The 27,460-nt window shown below is 29.6% G+C and overlaps 1 protein-coding gene across 2 annotated transcripts; it reads left to right on the top strand.

The window, feature by feature from the left end:
- Positions 1-7,696: 7,696 nt before the first annotated feature.
- Positions 7,697-17,791, top strand: LOC126844519 (serine/threonine-protein kinase D1). Of its 2 annotated transcripts, none has more exons than XM_050582776.1 (17): positions 7,697-7,930; positions 8,334-8,493; positions 9,591-9,729; positions 9,808-9,948; positions 10,102-10,265; positions 10,383-10,632; positions 11,129-11,295; positions 11,399-11,466; positions 11,543-11,669; positions 11,762-11,897; positions 11,995-12,174; positions 14,092-14,211; positions 14,282-14,550; positions 14,618-14,804; positions 14,920-15,102; positions 15,532-15,617; positions 16,022-17,791. In XM_050582776.1, exons 2-17 carry the CDS (start codon positions 8,368-8,370, stop codon positions 16,145-16,147), a joined length of 2,469 nt encoding a protein of 822 aa, XP_050438733.1. In that variant the 5' UTR covers positions 7,697-7,930; positions 8,334-8,367; the 3' UTR covers positions 16,148-17,791. The 2 variants fall into 2 exon arrangements, with proteins under 2 accessions (XP_050438733.1, XP_050438732.1); XM_050582775.1 differs by having other exon boundaries at positions 11,540-11,669.
- Positions 17,792-27,460: the final 9,669 nt, after the last annotated feature.

Below are 27,460 nucleotides of genomic sequence, written 5' to 3'. Positions count from 1 at the left end.
TTGAAGTGAGTAAGTAAGGAAGGTCCAATAATCACAGATAAAAACTAAAATATCGATAAAAGCAGTGTACCTACTAACAATTCTGTGCTTACGGATTCATTTTCAGTTTTAGGGATCTCTGGATCTAAGTCCCAGGCCTAACTCCCTAAAACTTTGCTTGAAAAAGAGAAATAATAGTTTATGATTTTCAGTGTTTGTCGGTAGAACTTGGTTTTAAAGAATAGGTACTCCATACAAATTTGGAACTTATTCTACTATTTTTAAAAAAGTTTTTGAGCACCGTAATTTAAAATTAAAAAAAAAATAGCAACAATTTTAAAGCCTTTTCTCGATTTTGAAGGGGAAGGGGTGAATTTAATACTTTTGCCCCAATAAAGTTCCTTTCAGGTACGATTTCTAATCTGTAGATTTGCTACACGAAGAAATCGGTTCAGCGGTTAAAAAGAAATCTGGGGACAGGTACAAAAAAAAAACACATTATTATAAAAACAATACCTTTTCAGCTGCACATCGAAGCTAAATATAACAAATATTTTGTGTAAATTACTTTAAATAATATAAAAATAAAATACAAACATTTTTTTAAATGTTTTAGAACAAAGCCCAAAATGAAAAGTGTGATATGTTTCAGTTTCAATAATTTCACGAAAGCTTGGATTAATAATATTTTCAGTATAATATTTTTAACATAGATTATTTTTTTTTGCCAACAAATTTACATGTTTGTTTACAAAAAAAATGAAAAAAAAAATATTTATATACATATATTTAATATAATATAATATAGTATAATATATATATATATATTATATTAGGTATAATTATTTGTATTTTGTTGAAGAGGTAAAACGGATACATTATTTTTTAATTAAATGGGAATCCTACATGACCATATATTTTGTTACCTGACTTGAAATGTACATTCAAATTGCTAATAATAAAATATTACAACAATAAAGTGAAATAATACAATTGTATAGTCTGTACTAATTGGCAAATACAAGTACACTTAATTATTGATTGATTTGATAATCGTTTGATATCGATTACTGGTTTGTTTAGATTGAAATTAAAAATATAATAATGTAAATTAGAAACATAATACTGTAAAACTACAAATTTCTTAAATAATATTATGTAACAACACATTAAATAATTTTCAAAAATGTTAAACAATTTTGTTATTAAGTACCTATCATTTTATATTATCTAATGCTTTTAAAACTACAAGACTCAAAAATAAGGCTAATATAATATGATAATTATAACATCATCTATGTAGAGCATATATTTGTATGCGGCCTTCAGATGCAGCCTTCGTAAATTCCATGTAAGTCATCCTGTGTTCACCATCACCTAGAAACCACATTATAACAAGAAAAGCAGAACATTGGGGTCACATCATAGTGGGGACAGATTTTATTAGGATTGAGGAATGTAATATAATAATTTTCAAATAAACGCTTTTATAAACGATTATATGTGAATCTCTAAATTATAAATTATAAATAATATAGGGAAAGTTTATTATTACAATAAAACCATAGCATAATTATTTAAACTATATTTTTGTAAAATGTAGTTCAGTGCTCTAGCATTCCAATTTGATATCTTAAATATATTATATATGGTGGGATTTGTAGTACATCGTTTTAAAGTACTATAAAATTTGTTTTATTAACTTGTATAAAAATTTTTAATATTTATAAAACCAAAAAGGTCGTTATGCACTCTGTTGTAGCTGACGATTGTGCATTTGTGTTATAACTTATACGTTCATTTGTTGGTTGTTTTTCTTGATTTTGATTTAATAAAGCCACATTTCAATTCAATTATGTTTATGAAGTTAAAAAATATGAAAATGTTTTTTTTTTTGTTTTTTATTCAAAGAGGTGGACTTCATTTATTTTCGTCCCAATAAAGTACCTTTGAGGTACGATTTCTAATCTATAAGTCGAATTATGCAGTCGAGGCCTTATTTGTTAAAAAAAAGTATATTACTTACAGGTCTTTTGCAAAAACGACACATTTAACATTTTTACAATGATTAAATATTTTGTTTTTCCATCTATGCATAAAAACAAAGACTAAAAAATAAGGAGTTGTATTTTGTATTCGTTTGGGAACTGATTATGAACTATACATTGTACCTAACGTCACAAGAGAATGGAAGGCCCTGTTGAGTTCGGTTGACGGCTATGGAAAGTCTAAAACGTTCTTTGGGCTTCCGAAAGATTAGATCTTATACATCTAAGAAATTTAGATTAATTTTCGTCATCTTCTGAGTCGATTTTCGTTGATATTTCTATTAGCTTTAATAATAAAACTGCATAACATTTTTTTTACTAACTACTACTTTTTGGCAATGGCGTTTTTTTAGGAACCAGCATTTGTTAAATATTAAACTATTACCAGTAACGACTAATTAAGAATTGGAAGTCATATTATAATCGGTATTTTGTTCTATATTATTTTTGACGAAATAATAAAATTATTCATTTTTATACAATTGAATAAAATTGATTACTCGTATTGTCTTAGCGTTCTTCTTGAAAGAGCAACTTATGGGCGACCGTCTTAATTGCATTTTTATCGCCTGCCTGAAGCTGACATTTCCCACAACTGAACCCGAATGAGTTAACTACAGAGGTTTCTTTTGGGGTTTTCCACATCTTGTCCTGGCATTTTCGCATCAAATTTACAATCAATTAAATGATAATTGTTTATCATTCAATCGGTCGTCAATCGGTCATTCATTTTAGGAATTACAACAAACCATTGCAATTGTGCTAGCTAAAATAACAAAATAATAGATATTAAAACCTATAAAATAGTGAAACAAAGTAGTTTTCCCCAATTTATTTCCTGGATCAAATTATTTCTTTAAAAGCACTGTTATTTTGTCTATAGGAAATTAGTATTAAGTATTATTATTATTATTTTTTTTTTGTTTATGACATAACGTGTCCCAAAATATTGATACTGGCCTTCCGCTCCTTTGGTAAGCAATATCCACTGTGCCAATAAAAAATCGAAATAAACATTAACAATTAGTCAATTTAATTTAGTAAATAATAGAGAATATATATATATATATATATGTATGCTTGCATAAGTTTTCTTCATCTTACAAAGTTCAATAAATGTAATGATGTAATTCCGCTGCACGAAAGTACTTAGGACTTAGGAGCAAGTTTTTAAACCTTTGCTTCCTAATGAGCAACATGGTTTTAGGCGTAATAGGTCTACGGATACCAACCTGTGTTGGTTTATTTCACTAACATTGTCGATATCGTCTCAGACGGTGGTTAAGTAGATGCTGTAGAACCACAAATTTCTTAAATAATACCATGTAACAACACATTAAATAATTTTCAAAAATGTTAAAACATTTTGTTATGAAGTACCTATCATTTTGTTTTATCCAATGTTTTTTTAAAACTAAAAGGCTCATAAAATAAGTGTTATATAATATAATAATTATAACATCATCTGTATAGAGCATATATTTGTATGCGGTCTTTAGGCGCAGCATTTGTAAATTCCATTAAAAGTCATCCTGTGTTCACCAACACCTAGAAACCACATTATAACACAAGAAAAGCCAGAACATTGGGGTCACATAATAGTGGGGACAGACTATATTAGGATTGAGGAATGTGATACAATCATTTTCAAATAAACGCTTCCATGCGAATCTCTAGATTATAAATTATACATAATGTAGGGAAAGTTTATTATTACTACTAAACCATTGCATAATTATTTAAATTCCGTTTTTAGTGCTCTAGTATTCCAATTTCTAATTTTCGTGTAACTTTATTTATATTCGTCCTAATTAAGTGTATTTGAGATACAATTTCTAATCTCTAAGGATCGTTTGTGAAGCAATTGGTTCAGTGGCTAAGAACGTCGATCCAGATGAAAAAATACAAAATTAAAACACATCATTGTATAAACAATACAATCGCGTCGTAGCTAATATGAAATATTTCATAACAATTTTGGGTTGATATAAATATTATTTATAATAATAAATAAATCAAAATTACCTACTTTTGTGGCAGTAAGTTTCTATTACGCTTGAAAATTTATTTGGGTCTTTATCTTTATAATAATTACTGAAGTGATTGTAATAACTAAAATCACTCTCGCCTTTTACCGTGTCCTGTATAGAATTTTTATTTCCTAAAAACATTCACGCAAGTTATAATAAGTGATTTAAATTTTTCTTTGTAAAAAACAAAAAAATCGCGCATTAAATGGTTAATAAAATTCGGTTGTCTTAAAGCATTGAGAATGAGAAGTTATCATACTCTCAACTGTCAAGCTTTTCTTATTTAATGAGGAGTGGCAAAAATATGCATAGGTACTTACTTTGTATCTATGCTTATTGACGCATTAATTAAAAACATTCATACAGATAGACAACAGTATAATGTAGACTGTAGTCATTAAAAAAAATCTTATCATTACCATGTGAACATTTTTTTTTTAAATTTTAGAGTTTTTTGCGTTTTTGTGTGTAGATGAAATAGGACGGGAAAGTTTGGTGCAACCCAGAATATTTTTTTTATTATTTTATAATTTTTTTTAAAATTTGCTTATGTCAAATAAATTCACGTTATGGTTCACTGCGCAAACATAGAAAATTTGAATAAAGACTGTACTATCTGTTAAACATGACCTTAATATGTTATTGATTTAATAGAAAACGTTTTCAACAACAATATTTTCTAAAAGTTTCATAATTTGTTTCAATTGCATTCAAACGCAAAATGATAAAATATACTTCCGGTTTTGTATTATTAAAAATAACAACCACACTCTTAATTTTTAACACATCAATTTAAAATAATAACACAAAAGTAGTACAAAATTGTAATAGGTTTGTTTAACCCTGTGCAAGTTTAATATACCTAGGTATTTGAGAAATGTGTACAGACTTTTAAATTTGTATATGACTACTATATATATTTATTTATAAAAACATTGAAAACAAAATGGCATATTTTTCAAAAACTTTATTTTTTCTTATTTAAATAAGAAAACGAAGTCTCCAACTAGTAAAAAGACTTTAAAACGGACAACGTTTTTTTTTTAAACCGCCTTCTTGTCTTAGTTCAAAACATTTAATAATATTTTATTTATTCAAATAGCTCCATTGTTAAATATGTTTTGATTTGTTGCAGATATCAGGATGACAGGTTTGGTAAATTAAGTTTTGAAACACATGTAAATTATTTGTTTTGCAATGATTTATTATTTTGTTTTTTTATCGGTGCAAAAATGTAATATTTTTAATTCATTGACATGTTCCCTTTATAATTGACTAGGAACTATGATCCACTAACCGCTTTATACACACTATACTTTTAATTAGCCACTTATTTTTTCTTTTTTTCTTTATCCATGTGCGGATTACTTTCTTGAGGAAACTAGTAATGGTGTTTCTAAACACTTGTATCAATATCAAGTGTTTGCTATACAAATATTTATTATTTTGGTTTATTTTCCATCTATGCAGAGTGAAAAGCAATGTTGTATTTTGTATCCATTTGTCTTACAGTGAGCTGTTGTTGTTTTGTATTTTACTATCGAGCCAAAATTGTAATGATTTAAAAGTATTGTGTTCGTTTTCATATTTGACTAGATATTGTTTTTGATTCAAAAGCCATTCAACTTAGCCCGTATAATAAATTTCAAAACTATTAGCAACTTAATTTCTTTGACATGTCTCTTGCATTACATTCATAACGCAAAATAGGTTTTCGAAAAACATGAAAATAAAAATATGAAAAATATTGTTTTTTAAAACAATATATAGTAATTATAATACGAGGTATAATTCTTAATTGGACACTGTCTTTCAATAAAAAGAAACTATTACAAAATAACTGTTCTATTTTTGCCTGCAGTGATAATACAGTCTAAACATTTTTGATAAAACTAAAAAAAACAAAAATATACGACGTGCATTGTCGATTTTTTTAGTTGAATAAGTTAAGTTAATGGAAATAGAAACAGAAAAAAGTGAATTTTGAACCATTTCACCAAACGTATTAATTCAAACGTGGATATTTATAAAAAAAACAACTAAACCAATTTATCTAACTAAATGATAAAAAATAGTCATTAAAATTCACTCTAATTATTGAAAAAATCACATAAAAAAAAAAATGTAAAAGACTTCGGCTCTTGTATGATGTTATTATTTTAAAACTCAAATAAATTATATTTTACTATACCAATGTCAAAAAAAACAAATAGCTTAACATGCAAATCTAAATTAATATATAGGTCTATATGTTAATGCTATAAGGGATTCCAATATCACGCCTTCTTAAATTTTGTTACCGAATGGGAAAAAAATTACAATCACATTAAAATATCATTGTACACAAATACTTAAACAATTCATTACTATAAATTTACTTAAAATCAGTAGGATTCAAGTACTATTTTTCGATATTTACTTGAGTATTCATTACTCAAATACTTTCAAATACTGAAAACACATTTTTGTTTAAGAATTACCTATTCAATTTTGAAATTAAACTAAAAACTTAAGAAAATCTGTAGTCAACTTATTATTTTTAACAGAAAACCCTAACAACACGATTATAAATACATATTATTATTGTCTGCATAGTAGAATTTTTATATTAGCATTTTCCCTCTTTTAAAAAATACATATTAATAGACCTCTGTCTTAAAAGCCATTATTAACTTTTTAATTAGTCTTCTGTTCACAGTCCTCAATACACTCCTCTCTGAAATAAAACGTACATAGTTTCTTTTTGTCTGTCCTTTCTCTATCTCATTTTTATTTACTTTAAATTTGTATTTAATTGTATTGACATAATTTAGTTGATATCATTAATGTCCTGTACTGTATATTTTATATGTAACTGTTGAGCTTTAATTGTGTTTTAACGAAAGTTATAACTTAAAATAGTAAAAAAAAAAACACATGAATAAATCCTAGCAAGCTTATACACACGGGCCCTCTGTGCTAGATTTTTACATTTATTGAACGTCAGGTCTTATAATTACTTAAGGGTTAAATATTGTACAGGTCTTTTTTTTTTGGTTACTGCAAATTAATGCATTTCAATAGTAATTATACATATAAATAATTTTTAAAACCTAAAAAAAAAAAAAAATTATAACAATATGTATTATTTGTATTCAATAGGTACTAGAAAATTGTATTTAAAATATGTAATTTTTTTAATACTCGATAATATAGAGTACTTATATCAATACTAAGTACCACCTAGAGTACTTGCAATACCGACTGTGGCGGCTAGGTACGTACAATTTTTCAAGGGGTTCTAAAACACCGTTTAGTTATAAAAGTAGACCAACTATCTTCTATTTAGAACCTTATCTTCACTTTAGGGACTGTAAAGGGCTGTGATCGAGCACCCCTTTGGTTGTGTCCACCGAATTCGATATATTGAGACATTGTGTCCAGTGGGTTGTATTTTGTTTTCAAGTTTTGCCATGCGCACTGTTGTCGGGTGGCCTTAATGTCGTGATTTAGCGGTGGTACATGTTGACGGGTGATGTTTTGTCGTACCAACGCTAATTATTACCCATTATTATACAGCTGGTGCAGAATTGACAGGCAAAAATTTATCGCGTTATCAAGTTTTATCATAGCTGACTCGAGAATAAATACTGCTAGCTTCATACACGTCGTTATGTTTTTTTTTTCGATGTTAGAAATTCATTCACGGTCTTGGTGAAAGTTGTCCGTAAAGTAGGTACCTAGTCCCATAACATGTAAATTAATTAGGCATAAATGTTTTTCTCGCTGCGGAATTCAGTATTGTTGTGGTCCACGGTGGAAACGCCAAACGGTGCCGTTATGTTCTGTGTTAATTACCGTGTCGGTTTAACGCGGTAAATTGTCCGTCTCGAGGTGAGTTTTGAATAATAATAAAAAAAAAAAGTGATTCAATTAATTAATTATAACGACAATTATTAATTTGATAAAAAAAAATCATATGCATTTATTTTATTGTATTTCTCATCATACCTCCCCGTAGTAGAGCACACGTAGAGGTTGCCGATCTCATTCGAGTTGTTGCAGTGGACAATGTTTGCCATTGGAACTCTCGAGGTCTTATTAAGTATAACAATATGACCTCTCGACGTCTCCTTAATTTTATTGTAATCCGTTTGCTCAAATGTGTGATATTACCAAAACGATAATTAACATACACAATGTCGTTAACCTTGAACAGTGGTTTTTGAGTGTTTCAATTAGGATACACTAGATAGAACTATTAATGTGGTATTAACAAGTTTTTGTTTGCTTGCAGTTTTAACTTATTTTGTCGATCAATACCAAGTGAAATGGAAGACAAAGAGATAACGTTCATTTTTCAACTCGGAATGGTTCGTGACACAATTTCGTTGAACTCTTCTTTGTTTACTTTAAAAACTCTAAAGGAGGCGGCGTGTGATTTTGTGAACATGAAGGTAAGTTATGGTTATAAACATCTATATGAAAATATGTGTCATAAAGCACTAAACATTTTTACATATTAATACATATTCATTCTATGTTAAAACCTGTTCATAAAATTTACTTAATCCTATTTAAGATTACAAATCAAATATGGTTTTGTATTCACTAAAAAATATTTTGTTCTATTTTTTTATTTCTATTAAAACTATCAAAATTCTGTACAGTTTATTTAGTCAAGTTATTTATTTATTCAATTTTTAAATTTGTTTTTCATAGTTTTTTACATGAAGGATGGACAATTGTCAATTTGTTAGAAGCTACATGAAATAGAGTATATTTTAAGGGAACGGGAAAAAAACCAGTCACTTTTAACATATAAAATATAAATACACATGATTAAAAATAAAATAAAAACATTTTGCTTTCTTAAACCTGGAAAATAGGTTATTCTAATCCAGTGATAGGGTTAGACCAAATAAGTATTTTTATTGAATATATAACAAATTCGCACTTGGTCCGTGTATATGAGTGTGTGTTTTTGTCTGTTCGACAATGGCGACTAAGTGGATTCAAATTTTTCCCTAAAATTTTACCGGTATATTTGATCAATTCTTCAGATGAACTGATAAAAATTTGGTGGTGATTGGGTTTGATAGGAATTTTTTATTTATTCACAATCTATTAAATGTACACTGTAATTTAGATAGTTTGTGGTTGCCTGAATATGTGTTAAAAATTTCAGCTCTTTAGATAAAAGAATTGTAAAAGTTATGACTATTTTTACTGTTATCAGTCAAACTCACCTATGCCTCAGCTTTTGACATTTTTTTTTTATGTTACAATGAGAACCTATATTCTTTTTTTTCCTTATTTAATTTCTATACTTAATTCCTGGCTGCGCCTAGTTGTTCTAGCATAGCCAGGTGTAAAGAATTTTGGTTACTGCGCTGATTTATTCTTATTCAGAATGAAGTGTAGTATATGTAGAACTCGTTTTTGAGGAAGTTATGTTCGAATAATTTGACCGTAGTTTTTTTTTTTCAATGTGTGTGTGTGTAGTTATTAGTGTAAAATGATTGTTTTATCTGATTGAAATACTTTTGTATAGTGTTCTGATCACGGACTCACGCGTTTGGCCGAAAGAATTATGTTGTTCCGCCACAATTACAGCTGTGATCAAATCCTTGTGCCTGTGCACAACGTCATAGATATAAGCGATGATACAATCATAGAAATAGTTTTGTCAGGTAATAAATCTAAAAACTGTTTTTAGTTTTGTATAAAAATAATTAAATTGATGTTATTTATTGTTGAATTATTTTTAGGTCAATTATTGTCCGACGAGTATGAACCCACCATTATCAGACCACACACTTTGGCCGTGCATTCATATAAAACTCCTACGTTTTGTGATTACTGCGGTCAAATGTTATTTGGTATCGTGCGGCAAGGATTGAAATGTTCAGGTATAATTTTGTGTATATGAACTGTTATGTTGTAACTCTACACATACAATCTAACAATATTGTATGTTATAATATTGCATACAGATAACCTTATATTTATAATTAAGTAATAAAATTATTTTAAAATGTTTAATATCGCAATTTTTTTGGTAGGTTGCAATTTGAATTATCACAAGAGGTGTGTTGTGAAACTGCTCAACGATTGTGGTGGCGGAAATCGAAATAAGTATAAACAAAAAATGAGCACTTCAAACTCGTGCACAGCACCACGTAGCCCATCAAGTATATCCTTGGCTTCAGCTGTGTCTGATGAATCGGTTTGTATTAATTTTTAAAATAAATATTTAAAATTACAATCAGATGTAGTATTTAGAAATGTTGTTAAGTATTTTTTATTCTTATTCGTCGTGTGTTGTTTGAAATTTGTACATTAGGTTGCCAGTGGAAATTTGTTAAACGTTCCAATGAAAAGTAAAAGTCGATCGCCTTCTCCTGTGAAAATCCCGCATACGTTTGTTATACACACCTACACAAGACCAACTATTTGCCAACATTGTAAGAAATTGCTCAAAGGAATTTACAAACAAGGTGTTCAATGCAAGGATTGTCATTATAACGTTCACAAAAAGTGTATGGACTTTGTACCAAAAGATTGTATAAGCGAGTATCCAGTTGACATGAATGGTAAGGAAAATACGCATAGAGTATTTCAAATAATTATTGTGTTGAGGGGATGCCACACCACCCATTTATTAAATAGTAAAGTATAGATAATATTTCACAAAAATCTTAATTTAGAGCTTAATCTATAACATAGATACATATTACATGTTTTATTCACAGAAGTTTACACAATTTTCACATTACATAAAAAAAATCTGATACTTGTGTTCCAGCGTTTTAATTTTTTTATATCAATACTCAATATTTTTTTATAAACAAATGAAGATCAGAAAAAAAAGAATTATTACAATTAAGTAATTTGGATTGTGATCAACTTTAAAAAAAAATTAAAACTCTAAATACATTTAAAGTGTTTCTTTGTGCAATGTAAAAATGTTTGGTGGTGTGTCGTCCTCTTAAATCAGAATATTGTTGTTAATTAAGTTATGATTTGGTTTAATAAGTTTTTATTGTTTGTATCACTTAATTACATTTTTCCACTGTGGTTTTGTAACAGAAAGTGGGGTTGGTAGTGAATCTGAACAAGAAGGGCCCGGTTGCAAAGGAGACGACGATGGTGATAGCGATGGTGAAAACACACCTTCACCACCTCGCATCGTGCAAGCCATGGAGACATTAACACTGGAAAGTCCTTTCAATGGTCAAAGTCCTACCAGCCCAGTGGTTAGTAAAATTTAAAATTAAAATTTGATTTTTTAGCTCAAAGGCAGTCTGTAATTTTTACATTTAACCATGATTGATTTATAATATATATATTTTTTTATAGGAAACAATCACAGCCCATTACACTGATAATATGATGAACAACGCTCAAGACGGTTCGAATTTTATTGGGTACGTAGTCTATGCTGTTTAGTTATCCTGTATTTCATAAAATAAAATGGCTAGTACAATTTTGTATTTCTAGTAGCTCAACTCCTTGTAACAACATTCCGTTGATGCGGATAGTTCAGTCAATTAAGCATACAAAGAGACGAGGCGGCTCCAAAGTAATCAAAGAGGGATGGCTAGTTCATTTTACCAACAAAGACAATCAGGTTAGTGGTCCTGGTCATAAGCATTTCAATTTTTTTTTTTTTAAATATTTGTTTTAAAAATATTTTTGTCTTTTTTAAATGAAAATTCTTAGAGAAAGGTTCACTATTGGAGATTAGACTCTAAGATGATCACATTATTTGTTAATGAAAAAACATCGAAATACTACAAAGAAATACCTCTCTCCGAAATACTAACTGTCGACAGTGCCAAAGCTTCTCGTGGTTCAGGTACACGCAATTGATGACATATTCGTTATCAAAACGTTAACAGACAATAAATAAAAAAAATGTATTGTTAAAATTTTAACCTTAGAAATATTTATAGGACCAATGCATTGTTTTGAACTAAAAACGACCAATCTTGATTATTATGTTGGCGGCCAAGTACATAGTCCCATGGCTGGAATTAATGTCGAAGACACTGCTGGCGATAGTTGCAAAGAAGAAAAGAGTTGGGAGTATACTGTCCGGCAAGCATTGATGCCAGTTTCTTCAAACACTACAAGTAAGAAATCCAACAGTTAACAATATAAGCAATTATTGTTTTATTTTATTTACACCGTAATTAGCCATTAGCTTCATGTTATTATGTTTGTGTGTCGTTTGTACCAAAACGTCTTTTGTGTCTACAAATCAATTAACAACTAGCGCACTATACTCACAAACTCCTCGATTTTGTATTCAATTTTAGCAGTGTTGTCTTCTGGTGGTTTTAGTAACTAACGTTTCCCGTAGGTATTAATTAATTTTTTCGATTACAACAAAAGTCTAGCGTACTCACATTCAAAAAATTGTGCAAACAAGAATATTATTGCATGTAACGTTAATAATAAATCGCAATGACTAGTAAATATAACAAACATACTGTTTGCAGAACACGGTTTTTATTTGTATGTGTATTAATTTAGTCGGCGATTTATGTGCAAGACCAGTTTGATAGTTCACTTTTCATAATAAATATGCTGCACCTCACGTAATGTGTTCAACTAACAATTGCCAATATTTACTATACGTAGACTTTCAAACTTAGATCACTTAAGTGGTGACATCATAATATCAGTTGTGTGCAAAGTTTATTGTCAATTTTCAGTGTATTTTTTCTACTGGCCAAAGAGTTGTCTCTATTTGACCTTTGATTTAAAGATAGTACTCGTTATGAAAAGATTTTATTCTATTATTATTATTAAATGACAATTATTATGGGCAAAGTATAATCACTTGACCTTGTCTTTAAATATTTCACTTTTAACAAAAGTGTACGAAATTTAAATTTTCAGTTTTTAAGTAAAAGTGTAGTTGAATCAAAAATAAATATTGTAAAGGGTAATAGCTAACATTTTGTAAAAAACAATCACGTAATAGTTGGTTTTTGCTGCACCAGTTGACATCTATGTCGTCACTGCCTTACATATTGTGTTCAACTGTATAAATAAAGAATTAAAAAAAAAAAAAAAAAAATGTCTACTTTTATTATTCATGTTATTACGATTAAATTTCAGTATACCTTTTTTTTTATAGCCAGAAAAGTAGAATTTGAAAAAAATATACAGCGACTACAAAATAATCTGCGCCGTATGGTGAAAATAATAAATATATATTATGTATTGGATATTTTGTAAGTCAATTTAATGTTCAGTAATCATTATATTATTGAAACTATTATTATTAAAATGTGTTATATTGTTTGTTGTATGTCATATTGATGACTGTGTATAATTATCTAACTGAAATGTAAAAAAAATTAGGCAAATCACACAAACATAGTAACATGAGTGTCCCGTGTAACCTACAATTATGAGAAATATTATATTTTATTTATGGAATGTCAAATGTATTTTTTTATCAACAATGTTTTTTTAAAAAAATTTTTTATAGTAAACTTTGATTTGATTTTCATTAAAAAAAAAAACCATTGAGTAAATTTACTGATTGAATGACTTGATCTCAGGAAAATTTATTTTTGGAGAACAAAAGTTAATACTATCACTGATTTTGGGTTATTTCTACAACTTCAACCACTAATTTTTAATCTTGCCAGTTAGAAGTTGAGTGTATGTTATTTTCTACAAATTTCATTGAATACATTTTGCATTCCGCCGTTACATTGTAAGATTTTGATTATAGTGTATTTTGTTATCAACGATAAATTGTTATGAAAATGACAAAATCAACATTTAAATCTAGCTGCCAACAAACTTTATTGGCATAAAAGTTTTAGGCTTAAATGCTAACTAGGTTTGTGTTCTTTTATAGCTTAACTTTGAACAAATTTTGTATGACCTCAGCTAATTTCCTAAAATTTGTTTGATATTTGTTAAAATTTCATATTTTTAATAACAGTAGTGTGGTGACAGATTGAAAAATATCTTCATAAGTAATCACTAATCACAATCTGTTATTGTTTGTGTGTTGGGTATTGCAGATTCGCGATCAGTTATCGAGGCCAACGAACAACAACAGAACATTGCCGATATGAGTCAATTATATCAAATATTCCCAGACGAGGTGTTGGGTTCCGGTCAGTTTGGTATAGTTTACGGAGGTATGATTATTGGACATCCAATATTGTTTCAACTGTTAGTGACCAACGCCATCGTAATATATTCCTACAGGCAAACATAGGAAGTCTGGCAAATCTGTAGCTATCAAGGTCATTGACAAACTGAGGTTCCCCACCAAACAAGAAGCCGCTCTGAAAAACGAAGTAGCCATTCTTGGCAAACTGGAACACCCTGGAGTGGTGAATTTGGATTGTATGTTCGAGACTGTGGAGCGGATCTTTGTTGTAATGGAAAAACTGAGAGGAGACATGTTGGAAATGATATTGTCCAGCGAACGTGGTCGGCTATCGGAGCGCATCACCAAGTTTTTGATCACTCAAGTGTGTACTGTTGGTTTACGGACAACCGTATTTTGTTTGGCTAATTTATATTATATTTCGTTTTTAGATTCTCGTAGCTCTAAAACACTTGCACAGTAAAAACATAGTTCATTGTGATCTAAAGCCCGAGAACGTACTGCTTAGCTCCAACTCTGATGATTTTCCACAAGTAAAACTATGCGATTTCGGTTTTGCTCGAATCATCGGAGAAAAGTCTTTTCGCCGATCAGTGGTCGGCACTCCTGCTTACCTAGGTTGGCAAAAGTCTTAATAATGAACATTACTAATTTTATTATTATTATTATTGTGTCATGTGATCAGAAAACATATTATGTATTATGATTTTTTTTTTTAATTGTTTTAATGTAGCCCCAGAAGTGTTACGCAACAAAGGATACAACAGATCGTTGGACATGTGGAGTGTCGGAGTGATAGTGTATGTCAGCCTGAGCGGAACCTTTCCATTCAACGAGGATGAAGATATCAACGATCAAATACAAAATGCCGCTTTCATGTATCCCAGAAACCCATGGAAGGAAATTTCTCACGATGGTGCATACATGTTTAATAATTATTGAGTAGTATTTGTTTTTTAATTACAGAAAATTAAATATAACATTTTGTCATGTTTCTGTCTCGGACGTTGGACAGTCAAACATAATTAATAAGCAAGAAGGGCTACGGGTCTTGGAGGAGGGGGGGGAAAGGAAATGTACACTGTATTTTTTTTAAAACATAGAGTGTAATAATATTGTAAATAAATATGACAGAAAAATCCTACCTACCGGTTAACTAGTTTATTAATTACTGAACGGTTTTTTCTTTAGGTATTTTTGTCTTTGAACTTTTATTTGTTTACAAGATTATTAACCCAATTTTGGTATTTCCTGAGTAAAAAACGTCATTGGGTATGACGTTTGGTAAATTAAAATAATTAGTTTTTTTGAATTAGTAATTTATATTTTGCGTTTTTTGTTACAGCCATTGACCTCATTGCTAATTTGTTGCAAGTCAAACAGAGAAAACGATTTACCGTGGATAAATCATTGGTACACGTATGGCTGCAGGTGAATATAAAATATTTACTAGTTATTTTATTACCGGTGTTATTTTTGTTTTTTATATCTTTGGAATTACTAACATTTAAACATTTAGGAGAGAGGAACTTTGGAATTTTATTAAAGAATTGAGCTCAGTGCACGGGGAAAAAAATATATATTTCTCTGCATCTCTCTTCTGCCTTATTAACGCTTATAACTCTGAAAGTATTTATTTGTCGACCAGTCAAAAAAACTTGTAAAAATGACTTCCTTTTTTAAGTTAGCTATTGATATTGTTTAATTAAAATATATGAAACTTGATTTTTGTTTATTTAACAAACTTACAAATATTGGCAGTCGATAAACTAGTGTTAAGAATAAACTCAATTTGACTTCCTTTATGATATTTATATACGTGTGTTCGTTTTTAGGACTATCAGACTTGGTGCGATTTAAGAGAACTAGAAAGGACTACCGGCAGCGGTTTGAGGTATTTAACACACGAATCCGATGATGCCCGCTGGGAATCTTACCAGAGACATTCAAGGTTCTTATGACCCCGCCAAATAAAGGAGAACTGAAGTTCCAATAAACCAAAATTACAATAAAAGTATTAGATATTATACAATAAGGATTTTTATTATTATTATTTTTTTTTACGTTAAAATGTTTTTGTTTTTTTTTTTTTATTTGTTTTTTGTGTAATCAGTGCAATAATATGTGTATAAGCTGTGTTGAATAGTGTATGCGATTAACGCGCAACATTTATTTGTTTATCTATTCTGTCTTTTGCTGCAAGTAATTAATGTTTTTAAAGTGCCTCGCAATAACGCTCTGTACTATAGTATACTTAATAGTCAATCTCTCTATCAAATTAGCATGTGTTGTGTAGTTTTAGTACAGTACTGTTAACCGTTTTTACACTTGCACATAGTTCTAACTGCCTTAGGAGTAAATATTATTTGACCATAATTATTACGTTTAAACATCACTATTTTGAAAGACAGACTAAATAATCTAATAAGAAGGTTAGTCCAAACTATACTTTGTAGGAGAGTGTGAGATTTATGTTTAATGCGCTTACCATACTACGTTCCCCGAGAGAAGGCGTCCGGCGGCCAATCAGAACTACCGCACGGTAGAGGAAACGTGCCTTCGAGACAACAGTGCTACTTGTCGTTTGAATGCGTCAAGTGGTTATTCTCTCGGGGAACGGATTATAGGGTCTTGAAACATAAATTTAATTTATTTTAGTTTATTATATAATATGTATATTAAAAACAGTATTAAGTATAACATTGAATAAAACACAAATGGACCATTGAAATTTTATTTTATTTTTGTTTTATTCGTTGATATTATTGTTAAGTCTGTTAATGTTTATGAATTTGGTAAAATAATACCAACATATCCAGTCGATCATCATTCCACGACCCGTTTACTAAACGCAGTATTATTATTATTATTATTTTTTTTTAACTTTATTCCATAGTGTTTTATTTATGTTTATCTCTTCCAAATCTATGTGTTAAAGCATTATTTACCAATTGTATTATTTTATTATTATCATTATTATTATTATTATTAATTTTTTTATGAAATCAATTTTATTTTGTATACAATTTTTTTTACAATTTTTTTTTATAACTCAAATAATGTATTAAACTCAAAAAAAAAAAATATTACTCTCGTTAAGTATTTAGTATTAATGTTATTGTATTTTAGTCATAAACCCACATAATAATTAATATAATTAATTGTAATTTTTATCTTCCTCTTAAATAACTAAATGTGTTCTATTGACTAAGTACGTACTTTAGAGTTAGTGTGTCGAATCTTGATACATATAGCTTTCGTTAGTCAAAAGCAGGCTGGATAATTTTTTTTAAAATCTTATTGCCAAATTAAATTTAACTCTCGCACCAATAATAATTAGTTTTAACTATGATACTAGATTAAGTTTTACTGTATGCTAGTATGTAACTGTGTATTATGAACATTTAAAGTGCACTTTCCATATTTTTAGATCCGCGACTAATTTTATAACGAGCGGTATTTTCTTTTTTTGCGAACAACCAATTTTTTTTATGACATTATATTACTATACCAACGACCAAACTATCGTTAATAACTTGCTTTGTTACTTGTAATAAAAATGTGATTATTCTCAATCGCGACTTTTTCGATATTCTTAGCTGTTATTTCCAAAGACAAAATATTATGTTTTTGTGTATTACCTAAGAATATATTATTATATTATATTATATTAAACGCATCGGTATTTATTATTTGCCGTCTTGTTTTTAGAAACATCGTTCCCCTGCACGGCTGTTTTTCAACTCTCATTTTTTTGTAATGCGGATAAAGAATAAAAAATGTATTTATCATTACCGATGTTAGAGAATTTAATAGCTGTTACACATTGTGTATGATGTAACAGGTCGTGTATAGGTCGTTTTTAAAAAAAAATGTAATATTGGTTTTTATATGATATATATATATATATATATATATATAAATTCAAAGATAGAAGTTGAAAACAAAATATGTAATTTACTAAACCATCTGTGTGCACATAACCGCTAAAAAAAGTGTGTCTGAATCGAACATATTGTTTACTTAAATGTTTAACATGACCACTAAAAAAACCCAAAAAAAAAACAAAATTCGAGGACAATTGAAAATTCTATAAAGACATTAGTTTCGAATAAGTAATGGAAAATCGTACATCTATTATTATTCATATGACGTTGGATTGATGTGTGTAAAAATACTTAAAAAAAATACCGGGTTAAAAAAACCAGGCAAGCTCGAGTAAAATGTTTGTCAAAATTAACAATTAATGTAATTCATCATAATTAAACCTAACCTCACCCGGTATATTATACAACTGCTGGGTTGCACAAAAAATTAATATATCTAATGGTTCATTAAAATTTAACGGACCAATCTCCTTAATTTATGTTTAAGAAACCATTAAACTTCTATTGATTCCTATTAAACCTTAAATAAACTCTTAGGCAACCCGCCATAATATTTATTATACGTGTAAAAGGTTACATTCCAATAAAATAAATTACTTCTTCACCCTAAAAAAAAAGACCCTCCAAAAAAAGGTCGAGTACCTATTGTTTAACTTTGACTTTTAGATACCTACATAGCATAGCCAGCTGATAATCATACATAGTAAAATTGGATTTAATAATATGGTGTTCTTTAACGTTCATACAACATTGTGCAATAAACAATTATAAAGGTTTATTATTAGGTTTATTTTTTATTTAACAATATGATCTAAGATCTAAGTAAAATTTATTTAAGATGCAATATGTTTTTCAAGGATTTGATAACATTATTATTGCGATATCCCTAAAATATTTTACAAATACTAATTTTGAACTTTTATTTTTAATTAAATGCACATAACCAAACCTTTATTTACTTCTGAACATTTATTTAATATTGACATATATTTTATTTTTAAATTAAAAAAAATCGAATGTATATAAGTATATATTTATAATTAAATAAATATTTACAAAACAATAAATAATTTTTCAATCAAAATTAATCCGCACAAGGTCTAAGCAATTATGATAAAACAGTTGACAATAATAATATTATTATATCTCCAAAAGAGGTGGAAAATTTTTCATTATTTAGCTTTTTAGGTGCATTTTTAGAGGTTAAGGTTTGAAAATTACACTGAAGGTCTTAAGTGCAGTTATAGCATAATATGCTGTACATTCAAAAAGTTGTAGTCAAATTGTTTATTATTATTAAAGAAAGCTCTCCAAAACAGGCAATCTGCAAAATTGTTATTCATAGTTAATATTATAGTTTCATGTACCTATTGTTAATATAGGTATATTATATATTGAGGAAACAACGGCACAAAATAATTGTACACGGGCAATAGACTCTAATCCTATGTGTGATAATTTTGGGCTTATGTCAATTAATACCTATACTTTAGTACAACCATTGCAGTAGGAAATTCATTACTATAATTTTTGTTCGACTGTGTTGTTTTCCTTTTAGAATTTTCAAAGAAAACGGCGTTGTGAATGGTTTGAGATGAAATTTCCAGTAACCACCAGAAAGGCTGATTTTTATGTGTACTTGAATTACTATACGAATTGGCGTGGAACGGTATACCTACCTATACACTATTTTAAAACATTATACAATATTATTAATGCGGCAAAGTAATTTAAAATAAGAAGTCCGCGTGCCATGGAAAATCGTTATATATATAGATTTGTATTGTGTGGATTAAAAAAGATTTCGTGGAAAAACAGCCCACATGATGTCAAACAAAATCCGGGACTGAACTTAAAAAAATTGGTTTTCACCGGAAAACATTTTTTGAAAAAAAATGTATTTTTTATTCCAACGAAAAAGAAGGGAAAAAAATGGTTGATAATTTTACCGGTTGCCGAGAACGACGACAACTGCAACAAAAAGGACCTCTTGTTTCGATTGGTATTTTATTCAACAAGCATTTCGATTTATATTATGTTATAATATGTTTTTAATAAATGTCTTATAGTATTAAGCTTTAAATAATATGCGCTTATACAATTAATATCATATGCGCAACACGTTAAAACGGAAAAATATTTCTTAACATCTATTTAAGGTGGTGATTCGTTAAGGATAAGTCAGGATAGATATTTCTTCAAATAATTGCAATTTTGAACTTTTTTGTTTATGTTGTTTTAAAAAATATAAGTAAATAATATGTTACCTTTAGTAATAATTATAATATTTCACTTTTTTATCGGTATTTTCCAGACCTCTATTAACTTTTAAACCTTTAACGGTAAAGCGTACATTTAAATAACTTATTAAATTAAGAATAAAGTATTGGTCAATACTTTAAAAGTAATTATTATCCAAAACGATCAGCCGACAATTTCAGCAAACAATTTTTAATTTGGAAACTTAATTAAATATACATGTCGCCGTTCAAGTTTTACAAGTTGATAGAGCTCTGGGAAAAATAAAAAATCCGAATATTGTCTTACATAACCCAAATCCATTCTGTTTGTACGTTAATTACTCCAAGTACCTAATTGATTTTTAAATATTAAACTTTAAAGTCCAATAGATTTATTTAGATGAAAATAGTGGAACCGATGAGATAATTATAATTATTTTTATGACCCAAAGACACGGCGAAGCTCCAACTGTAGAATTCCGATTAAAATTCCTCGAATAAATATCAAATTGTCAAGTATTCAAACATTTACTTATAATATACTTAGTTAGATGCTTAATAGGAATGCACAGTTTAATATAGCACAATATACACTTTAAGAATGTTATGTTTCAACGTTCCAAGGGGCAAGGAGGATTATTCAAGGAGAAAGGAAGAAACTTGTCTAGAGCGAGACTCGTTCGACAATGAGACGTATTAAACATTTTTTTTTTATCAACGATAAGAGACAAAATCTGTTCTTTGGAGTTATTTATAAAAAATAGTAAGCAGCATGAAAAAAAATTAATCATTTTAAAAACAATATTAACATTATTTTAAATACATTTAATTAAACATTAATCGTGATTAATTTAACCTAAACGTTTCAAACTATTAGAAATTATCCGTGGTTGTATTACAATACTAACGATGTGTCAGAAAGTGTACAAAAAATTGAAAAAAAAAAAAACATGTACCTACCTACTACCATATTATTATTATTGTGTGTACCTACGGTTGTGCGACGTTAAGTGTTTTTTACGGCGGTCTGTAATGTGTGTAATCTGTGTACAACATCGAGTACTTAACGATAAATTGTTGTCCTACAATGAACAGGTGGCAGGTGCAATTGCATGTGTACACACGAGTAGACGGCTCGGGTAAACGCCTATTGTTTGCCTGTTAACAGCCGTGTAGTAGCACAAACAATTATTATTGTACGTGCAATTCGATCACAACAGTGTAAAAAAAAATATATGTATATATATATAACGTCTTTGTATTATAGATGTCCGACAAAAGAGGTTCGACCGAATTTGGTCAAGTGATTTTTCAACTTAAATAATGATTTAGACACAATATCTAATATGAGTTTTTAAAAAGAATAGCTCAGGTCTTTCTTTATCCAAACATTCATCGAAAAACCTGTCGAGAGTCTCTAGGACTTTTTAGTCTTGATGTTGGGCGTAAATTAGCTGCTATAATGTTCATATTTTTGATATTTTAAATGATTTCTACAAAGGACGGTGGTTTGAGCCTGTTCGAGTCATCGTACAATATTCGAATTCAGTATATTATGCATTCTGAGTGCGGCTTTCACTAGCTGATACATTTTGCAATGAGAAAATTGTCCTTCGCGCCCATACCTGTGAATAATATTTTGTTTGCCGAGATTGTAGCCTCCGTACTGTTATCATAATAATAATAATAATAATATAATAGAACCCTATAATCTACGGTGCTAATTAAATTTACTACCGGCCATCAGGTTGGGCTTATAACGGCGGCGAATTGTCCAAATTAACACCGTGTGCGCTCACCGGAAACTTTTTTAATTATTACCAACTAAATAAATATATTGTCGCACGTTATCGCGTGGATTAAAATAAGTAATATAACGTTTTTTAATGACCTAACAAAAGGTCTGAAACTATACATAGGTATACAGTATAAGTTGTATATAACTGAAGCTAGCTGTTAGCCTGCACAGCGCAAGTATTCGACGAGGGGAAGGGAAAAAAATAAGAAAATTAGAGTTGGCCCGCAACGACTTTGACAAGACGAACGAAACACGTTTAAAAATATATTTTAGTTTTACAACTCCTTAATATCAATATATTAAGGAGATTATTGGTTACATTTCTGACATGAAGACAACATATATATATATATATATATATATATTGGGCAACGCCGGGTCCGGACAGCTTGTATTTTATAAAATTTCTATATTTTATACAATTTCTGTATTTTATATACAATATCCATGTATCATAAAATTTCCATATTTATAAAATTTCTATATTTTACTATAAAATTTATATATTTAATGATAAAATTTTCTTTTTTTAATTAAAACTGATTGTCAGCAATTTAGGCAGTTGGCAAAGTGAGTGTTGGCAAACCGGGATGACACCAGCTGAACTGGTCTTATCTAGACCTCATGGGCGACATCATGACTTTATCCAGATAAAAATCGGCTGTGAATGTCGAAGTAATAAAATTGTTATGAATCCAGTGTATAGACTACGCCAACCTAATTAGCTAGTTGGTTACTTTTTTATATTATATAGCGTAGGTAGACCACATTATTATTATACACATTAAACAAATCTTGAATATGTAATTCTTGTAAACACCGTGTAAAACGCATTATATACATCATTAACTATACTTGTAAAAGTAATAAAAGGTATCTTTTCCTTGCTCAGCCTCCTTGTTTAGGGGCAATGCGAAGAAGGGATGAGCTCCAAAGTGAGGTGTTCGACAGGTGTTGAAAATTATGCAAAACTATAAAGTTGCAATGTTAAGATATATTTAACCACCACCCGAATAACGTACCTATACACCATAACAGTCTTAAGAGAACTTGTTAGACAAAAAAACATGCGCACAAATACTATTACACTATACTGTCTATACCATAAATACTATACCTACCAAGTATAAGTACCTACTGCAGTATTTTCCCGTAATACGTTATACAGTATGTATACTACTGTTTACCTACACGGCGGTACGCACTATGTATAATATATTATTATCCATTGTTCATTTTGATCTGCCCATTGTTGTGTGCCAGCATTATTTTAGATGTGTTTTATGTAGGTTTTAACGAAACACAAGATGTGTATAATATTATACTTAGTGTATACTTACGACTGACGTTTAATATCTTAATAATACCGAATGGTACAGACGAGTATTTCAAGTATATGTAAATATAATATTATGTACTATAACCGTGGCTGCCATAAGTATTAAGTACACTCATTCGTACTTACCGCGGTTATCTATAGTGTGGGTAACCGTGCTTAGTAGATACACAATATATAAATACATACATAAGCTAACAGTAACAATCGTCGTATAGCGCTGCTGTATATTATACATATTGCTGTCGGTTCTGAGCATTAAGACTTAAGAAGAACCATACAATATTATGTAAACCTATCTACTTTTTGATTAAAACGTTAGCAATTTTTTTTTAGTACAAAATAACAGAGAAATAATTGGCGCAAACGTTGCAAATGGCGCTACTAAAAGGAAGTCCAATGCATTTCATGTGTGAACTTTACAAATAAAGACACGGAGACACGTGTAGAGTGATTATTGAAATAGTGATGGATTTGCGGATAGGAACATTTGACTTTACATGGGACAAAGTGAGCAGGGAGCAGGGTAAACTCGAAAAACGTTAATGGCTAGGTCTGATTTAATGGAAATGTCTGGTTTTGCCTGTATGTTAATTAATGCAACTGTCACTGTCAACTCTAATAAATGTTCAACGTATAATTACCGACTAACCAAACGTCCAAATAGCAAATATACATCATAACAACCAGCTGAGAACTTGCTCGATCATTGATACCCATATAAATATATTATATTATTGTTTTTGTATCGCTGTAGTATAATAATAATAATAATAATAATAATAATAATAATAATGGTAGTACTGTAGTAGTATTTACCTGTAGTGCGCTATACAATATGCACTAAGCATATCATACTTACACGGTGGCAAACTCATTGTTTTTTAATGTGCCCTCTGTTGTAGGTCAGCAGTATTCACATGACTTTTGTAGTTTTCAATAAAACATAAAGTGTGCTCTTACATACCTACTTACTTACGACTGGCGTTTAATGTCATAATAATGCCGAATAGTATACCTACATATTATGTAAATGTAAACATATAGTTGTATGTGACGCAATCATTTGTCGTTGTGGGTCCTAAGCATTAAAACTTTACTAACCACACGTGTATACCGAACGGCCGTTTCCTCAAAATGTTAGCAATTTCCATACAGAGTGCGATCGGAGGAAGAGATAGTTGATTAGCATATTATAGCGTGCACTTTCAAAAATTGTTTATACTTTGAGCGCATAATATTGGTTTTGCTTAGTCAATACAGTCACGATGACATAAAACTGTTGCAATTATTATAAAATACTATATTGCTAAAATATTTATGTTTGCTACGAGGGCATAATTGGTGCTGTACTGTATCTGAAGTTTGAATCCTTCTAAATTATTTCAGGCTCTAAAAAATAGTCATATAGGTTGTTTTATGAAAATTAAAAGTATTAAGATGGAGATGTACGTTGGGGAGAATTATTTTAAACTCGAGATCAAATGATGTCAAAAAGTCTGCCAAGAAAACAAACAAATAATAACAAAAACCAGGTGACAGCACCCCTAAAGAATTAGGTCTAGTTGTGGCAACAATAGTGGAGCATTCACTGCGCTACGATAATGATAAATATATTTTATTATAATAATGACAAACGATAATTTTAATCGTGACAGGCTTTATAATGTATGTTACCGTTTACCGACCGAATGGGTAATGTAGTTATGGGAGAAAAATTTGATTCATGTCTTAGGCACCCAAAATATATTAAAAATAATTACTCGAAAGTCTACTGCACGTACAATAATATTATAATATGGAGCGTACCCGCTTGTACGCATACCTACTACACATATTAATAATTATAATATATTTCATTTCCGGTTTAAACAGTAATTTTTCAATAGGGTTTTAGTACACATACACACACATACACTTGCAGGCGTGGGCGATTGGGTTGTTGTGCTTTTCTTCAAAGAGTCAAAACATCAACGGGTTGATTTGTTGTAAGAACAACAGCGAAGACATTAAAAATCTAACACAATATATAACCTACACGACGTTCATTGTGTAATAATATTATTATATATATATATATATATTTTTTTTTTTTGATACAGCTGCGTTAGCCCAGTCTCGCCCGTAATTGAACAGTGGCACGATTCGGTTTGTGTGTAAAAAAAAAAAAATATAAAAAAAATGTGTATGCGTGTTAACGTTGAGCTATTACATCGTAAAATCCGGAGCAGTTATTTTATGTTAATGGTTCAATCCCAAGTTAAATTTACCATTCATCGCTGTATAATATTATTCAATACACATTTATTTTTCTATATACACACAATATATATATATATATATATGTTTAACAATATATCCTATGCAAAGTCATAACGCTATTACGTTCCTATTATAATATAGTTGCCGTGTTTGGATTTGACTCGCACAAAACCCGTATACCATACGGCTATGGGAACCTCGTGGAGAAAGAAGGGGGTGAGGGGTTGACTGAGATAAGTATATTGTAGGTAGGTGTACAGAATTTATAAAGAAAAGCACAAAGCTCCTAAAATGTGAAAGTTTTTTTTTTTTAAACTTATTGACTACTCGTTTACCTTTGTAATGCAATAACTCAAGTAAGGTAATGCAAAATATGTTGTTCCTTTTTCTATTGTTCTTAGTAGTTTTTGGGGAATTTTCAAAACGAAACTAAAATAGATGGAGACGGACAAGAGTTATTTAATATAATTTTTTATGTATTAAGTGAGTGTATTCACTTCGTTAGGCGTTTTCAATTCAACCAATGGAGTGACAGTGGCACTGCCCCGATATGCTGCAATCACACTAAAAATATATATTTAATTGGAAATCGTTTAAAAAAAAATTACGAATACCCTTCTTAATTAACAGTAAACTGACATGAGATGTACATTCTTGGAAGGGACTATTTCCCAAGTAAATCGGATCGTACATATTTTATAGATTATTTTCCAAGATGTCGATAACGGGGACGTTTTGTAGTGAATAATACATTTATTGGCGTTTTGTGTGTTTGCCGACACAACAGCCAATATAATATAACGGTAAAATCGTGATATGAAAACATGGTGTAAGTATAACTAGTAACGTAGGTGTATGTACACATTTATATTGCACCTTAAAGAAGTATTGCAATAAATACCGTTTTATATTAATTTATGATTTGCAGCGTTTTCATAGTTTTTTTTTTGTATTTGTATTGTTCTTACCGTGTAGATAAATAATACAATATTGTTCTTAATGTTTGAGCTCTGCAATGTTTCCACTAGTGTTTTTCTGTTGGACCTATCGCTAACCAAATGCCTGTATTTAGAAATGTAACGGTTTTATTAAAGCTATTATTACTTTTATACATTTCAAATTTGAAGTTGATTGTTTAACCCGTGTGCCCCACGGCTGTTAGCGATTTAGCTGAACATGATGTGCTAATTTCATGCGTATAATATACAATCAATAATAACTAAATTAAGTTTTGCTTTACCGCGTACATAAATCACAGTAAACGTAATTGGACATAATATTCCTGGAAACGGAAACATTGTAATTCACTCTTGTCGTGCGTCTCAAGAACAAGTTCTTTGGGTCTTACTAAACTTGCAGCATTATAGCTGCTGTTATGCCGAACTTTCAGGTTCGATGCGGGTTTGTACATTGGTAAATTAATTAAATTCATAACAATACACAAGTAAGTGATTAAAAAAAAAACCGTAAATGTAAGCGCACCATAATGCACTGTCGGTGTTAACATCGGCGCGATTTATATTATGTCAAACAGAAGAGATGAGTATTTTGCGGGAGTGGGTAGGGATGTTCCCCTGAAAGCGTCCGAGGTATTCAAAGCACGTGGACGAGGTGTGAAACAATATAAAATATAAATTCATTGGACGAGACGTTTGAGTAATTTTGGCTTTGCGACCCGACGCATATTTTTCTTGTCTATATATATACATAAATCTCACTTCACAAAACACGAGTTGAAGTGAAAACGGTAA

Source organism: Adelges cooleyi, unplaced genomic scaffold, assembly GCF_023614345.1.
Source record: "Adelges cooleyi isolate 19-005CV unplaced genomic scaffold, UGA_ACOO_1.1 ACOO_flye_CR_arks_rails_tigmint_CR_PRNA_651, whole genome shotgun sequence".
NCBI classification, from domain to species: Eukaryota; Metazoa; Arthropoda; class Insecta; order Hemiptera; family Adelgidae; genus Adelges; species Adelges cooleyi.
Note: the sequence above shows the minus strand (reverse complement) of the source record. Positions and strands in the feature narration are given on the sequence as shown.

What these genes read in the sequence shown, in the direction of transcription:
- LOC126844519 (XM_050582775.1), top strand. Translation starts at nt 8,368, where the DNA reads ATGGAAGACAAAGAGATAACGTTCATTTTTCAACTCGGAATGGTTCGT. An exon ending in GCAAGGATTGAAATGTTCAG is followed by an intron (nt 9,949 to 10,101) that starts GTATAATTTTGT and finishes TTTTTTTGGTAG; the next exon opens with GTTGCAATTTGAATTATCAC. An exon ending in CCAAGTTTTTGATCACTCAA is followed by an intron (nt 14,551 to 14,617) that starts GTGTGTACTGTT and finishes TTTCGTTTTTAG; the next exon opens with ATTCTCGTAGCTCTAAAACA.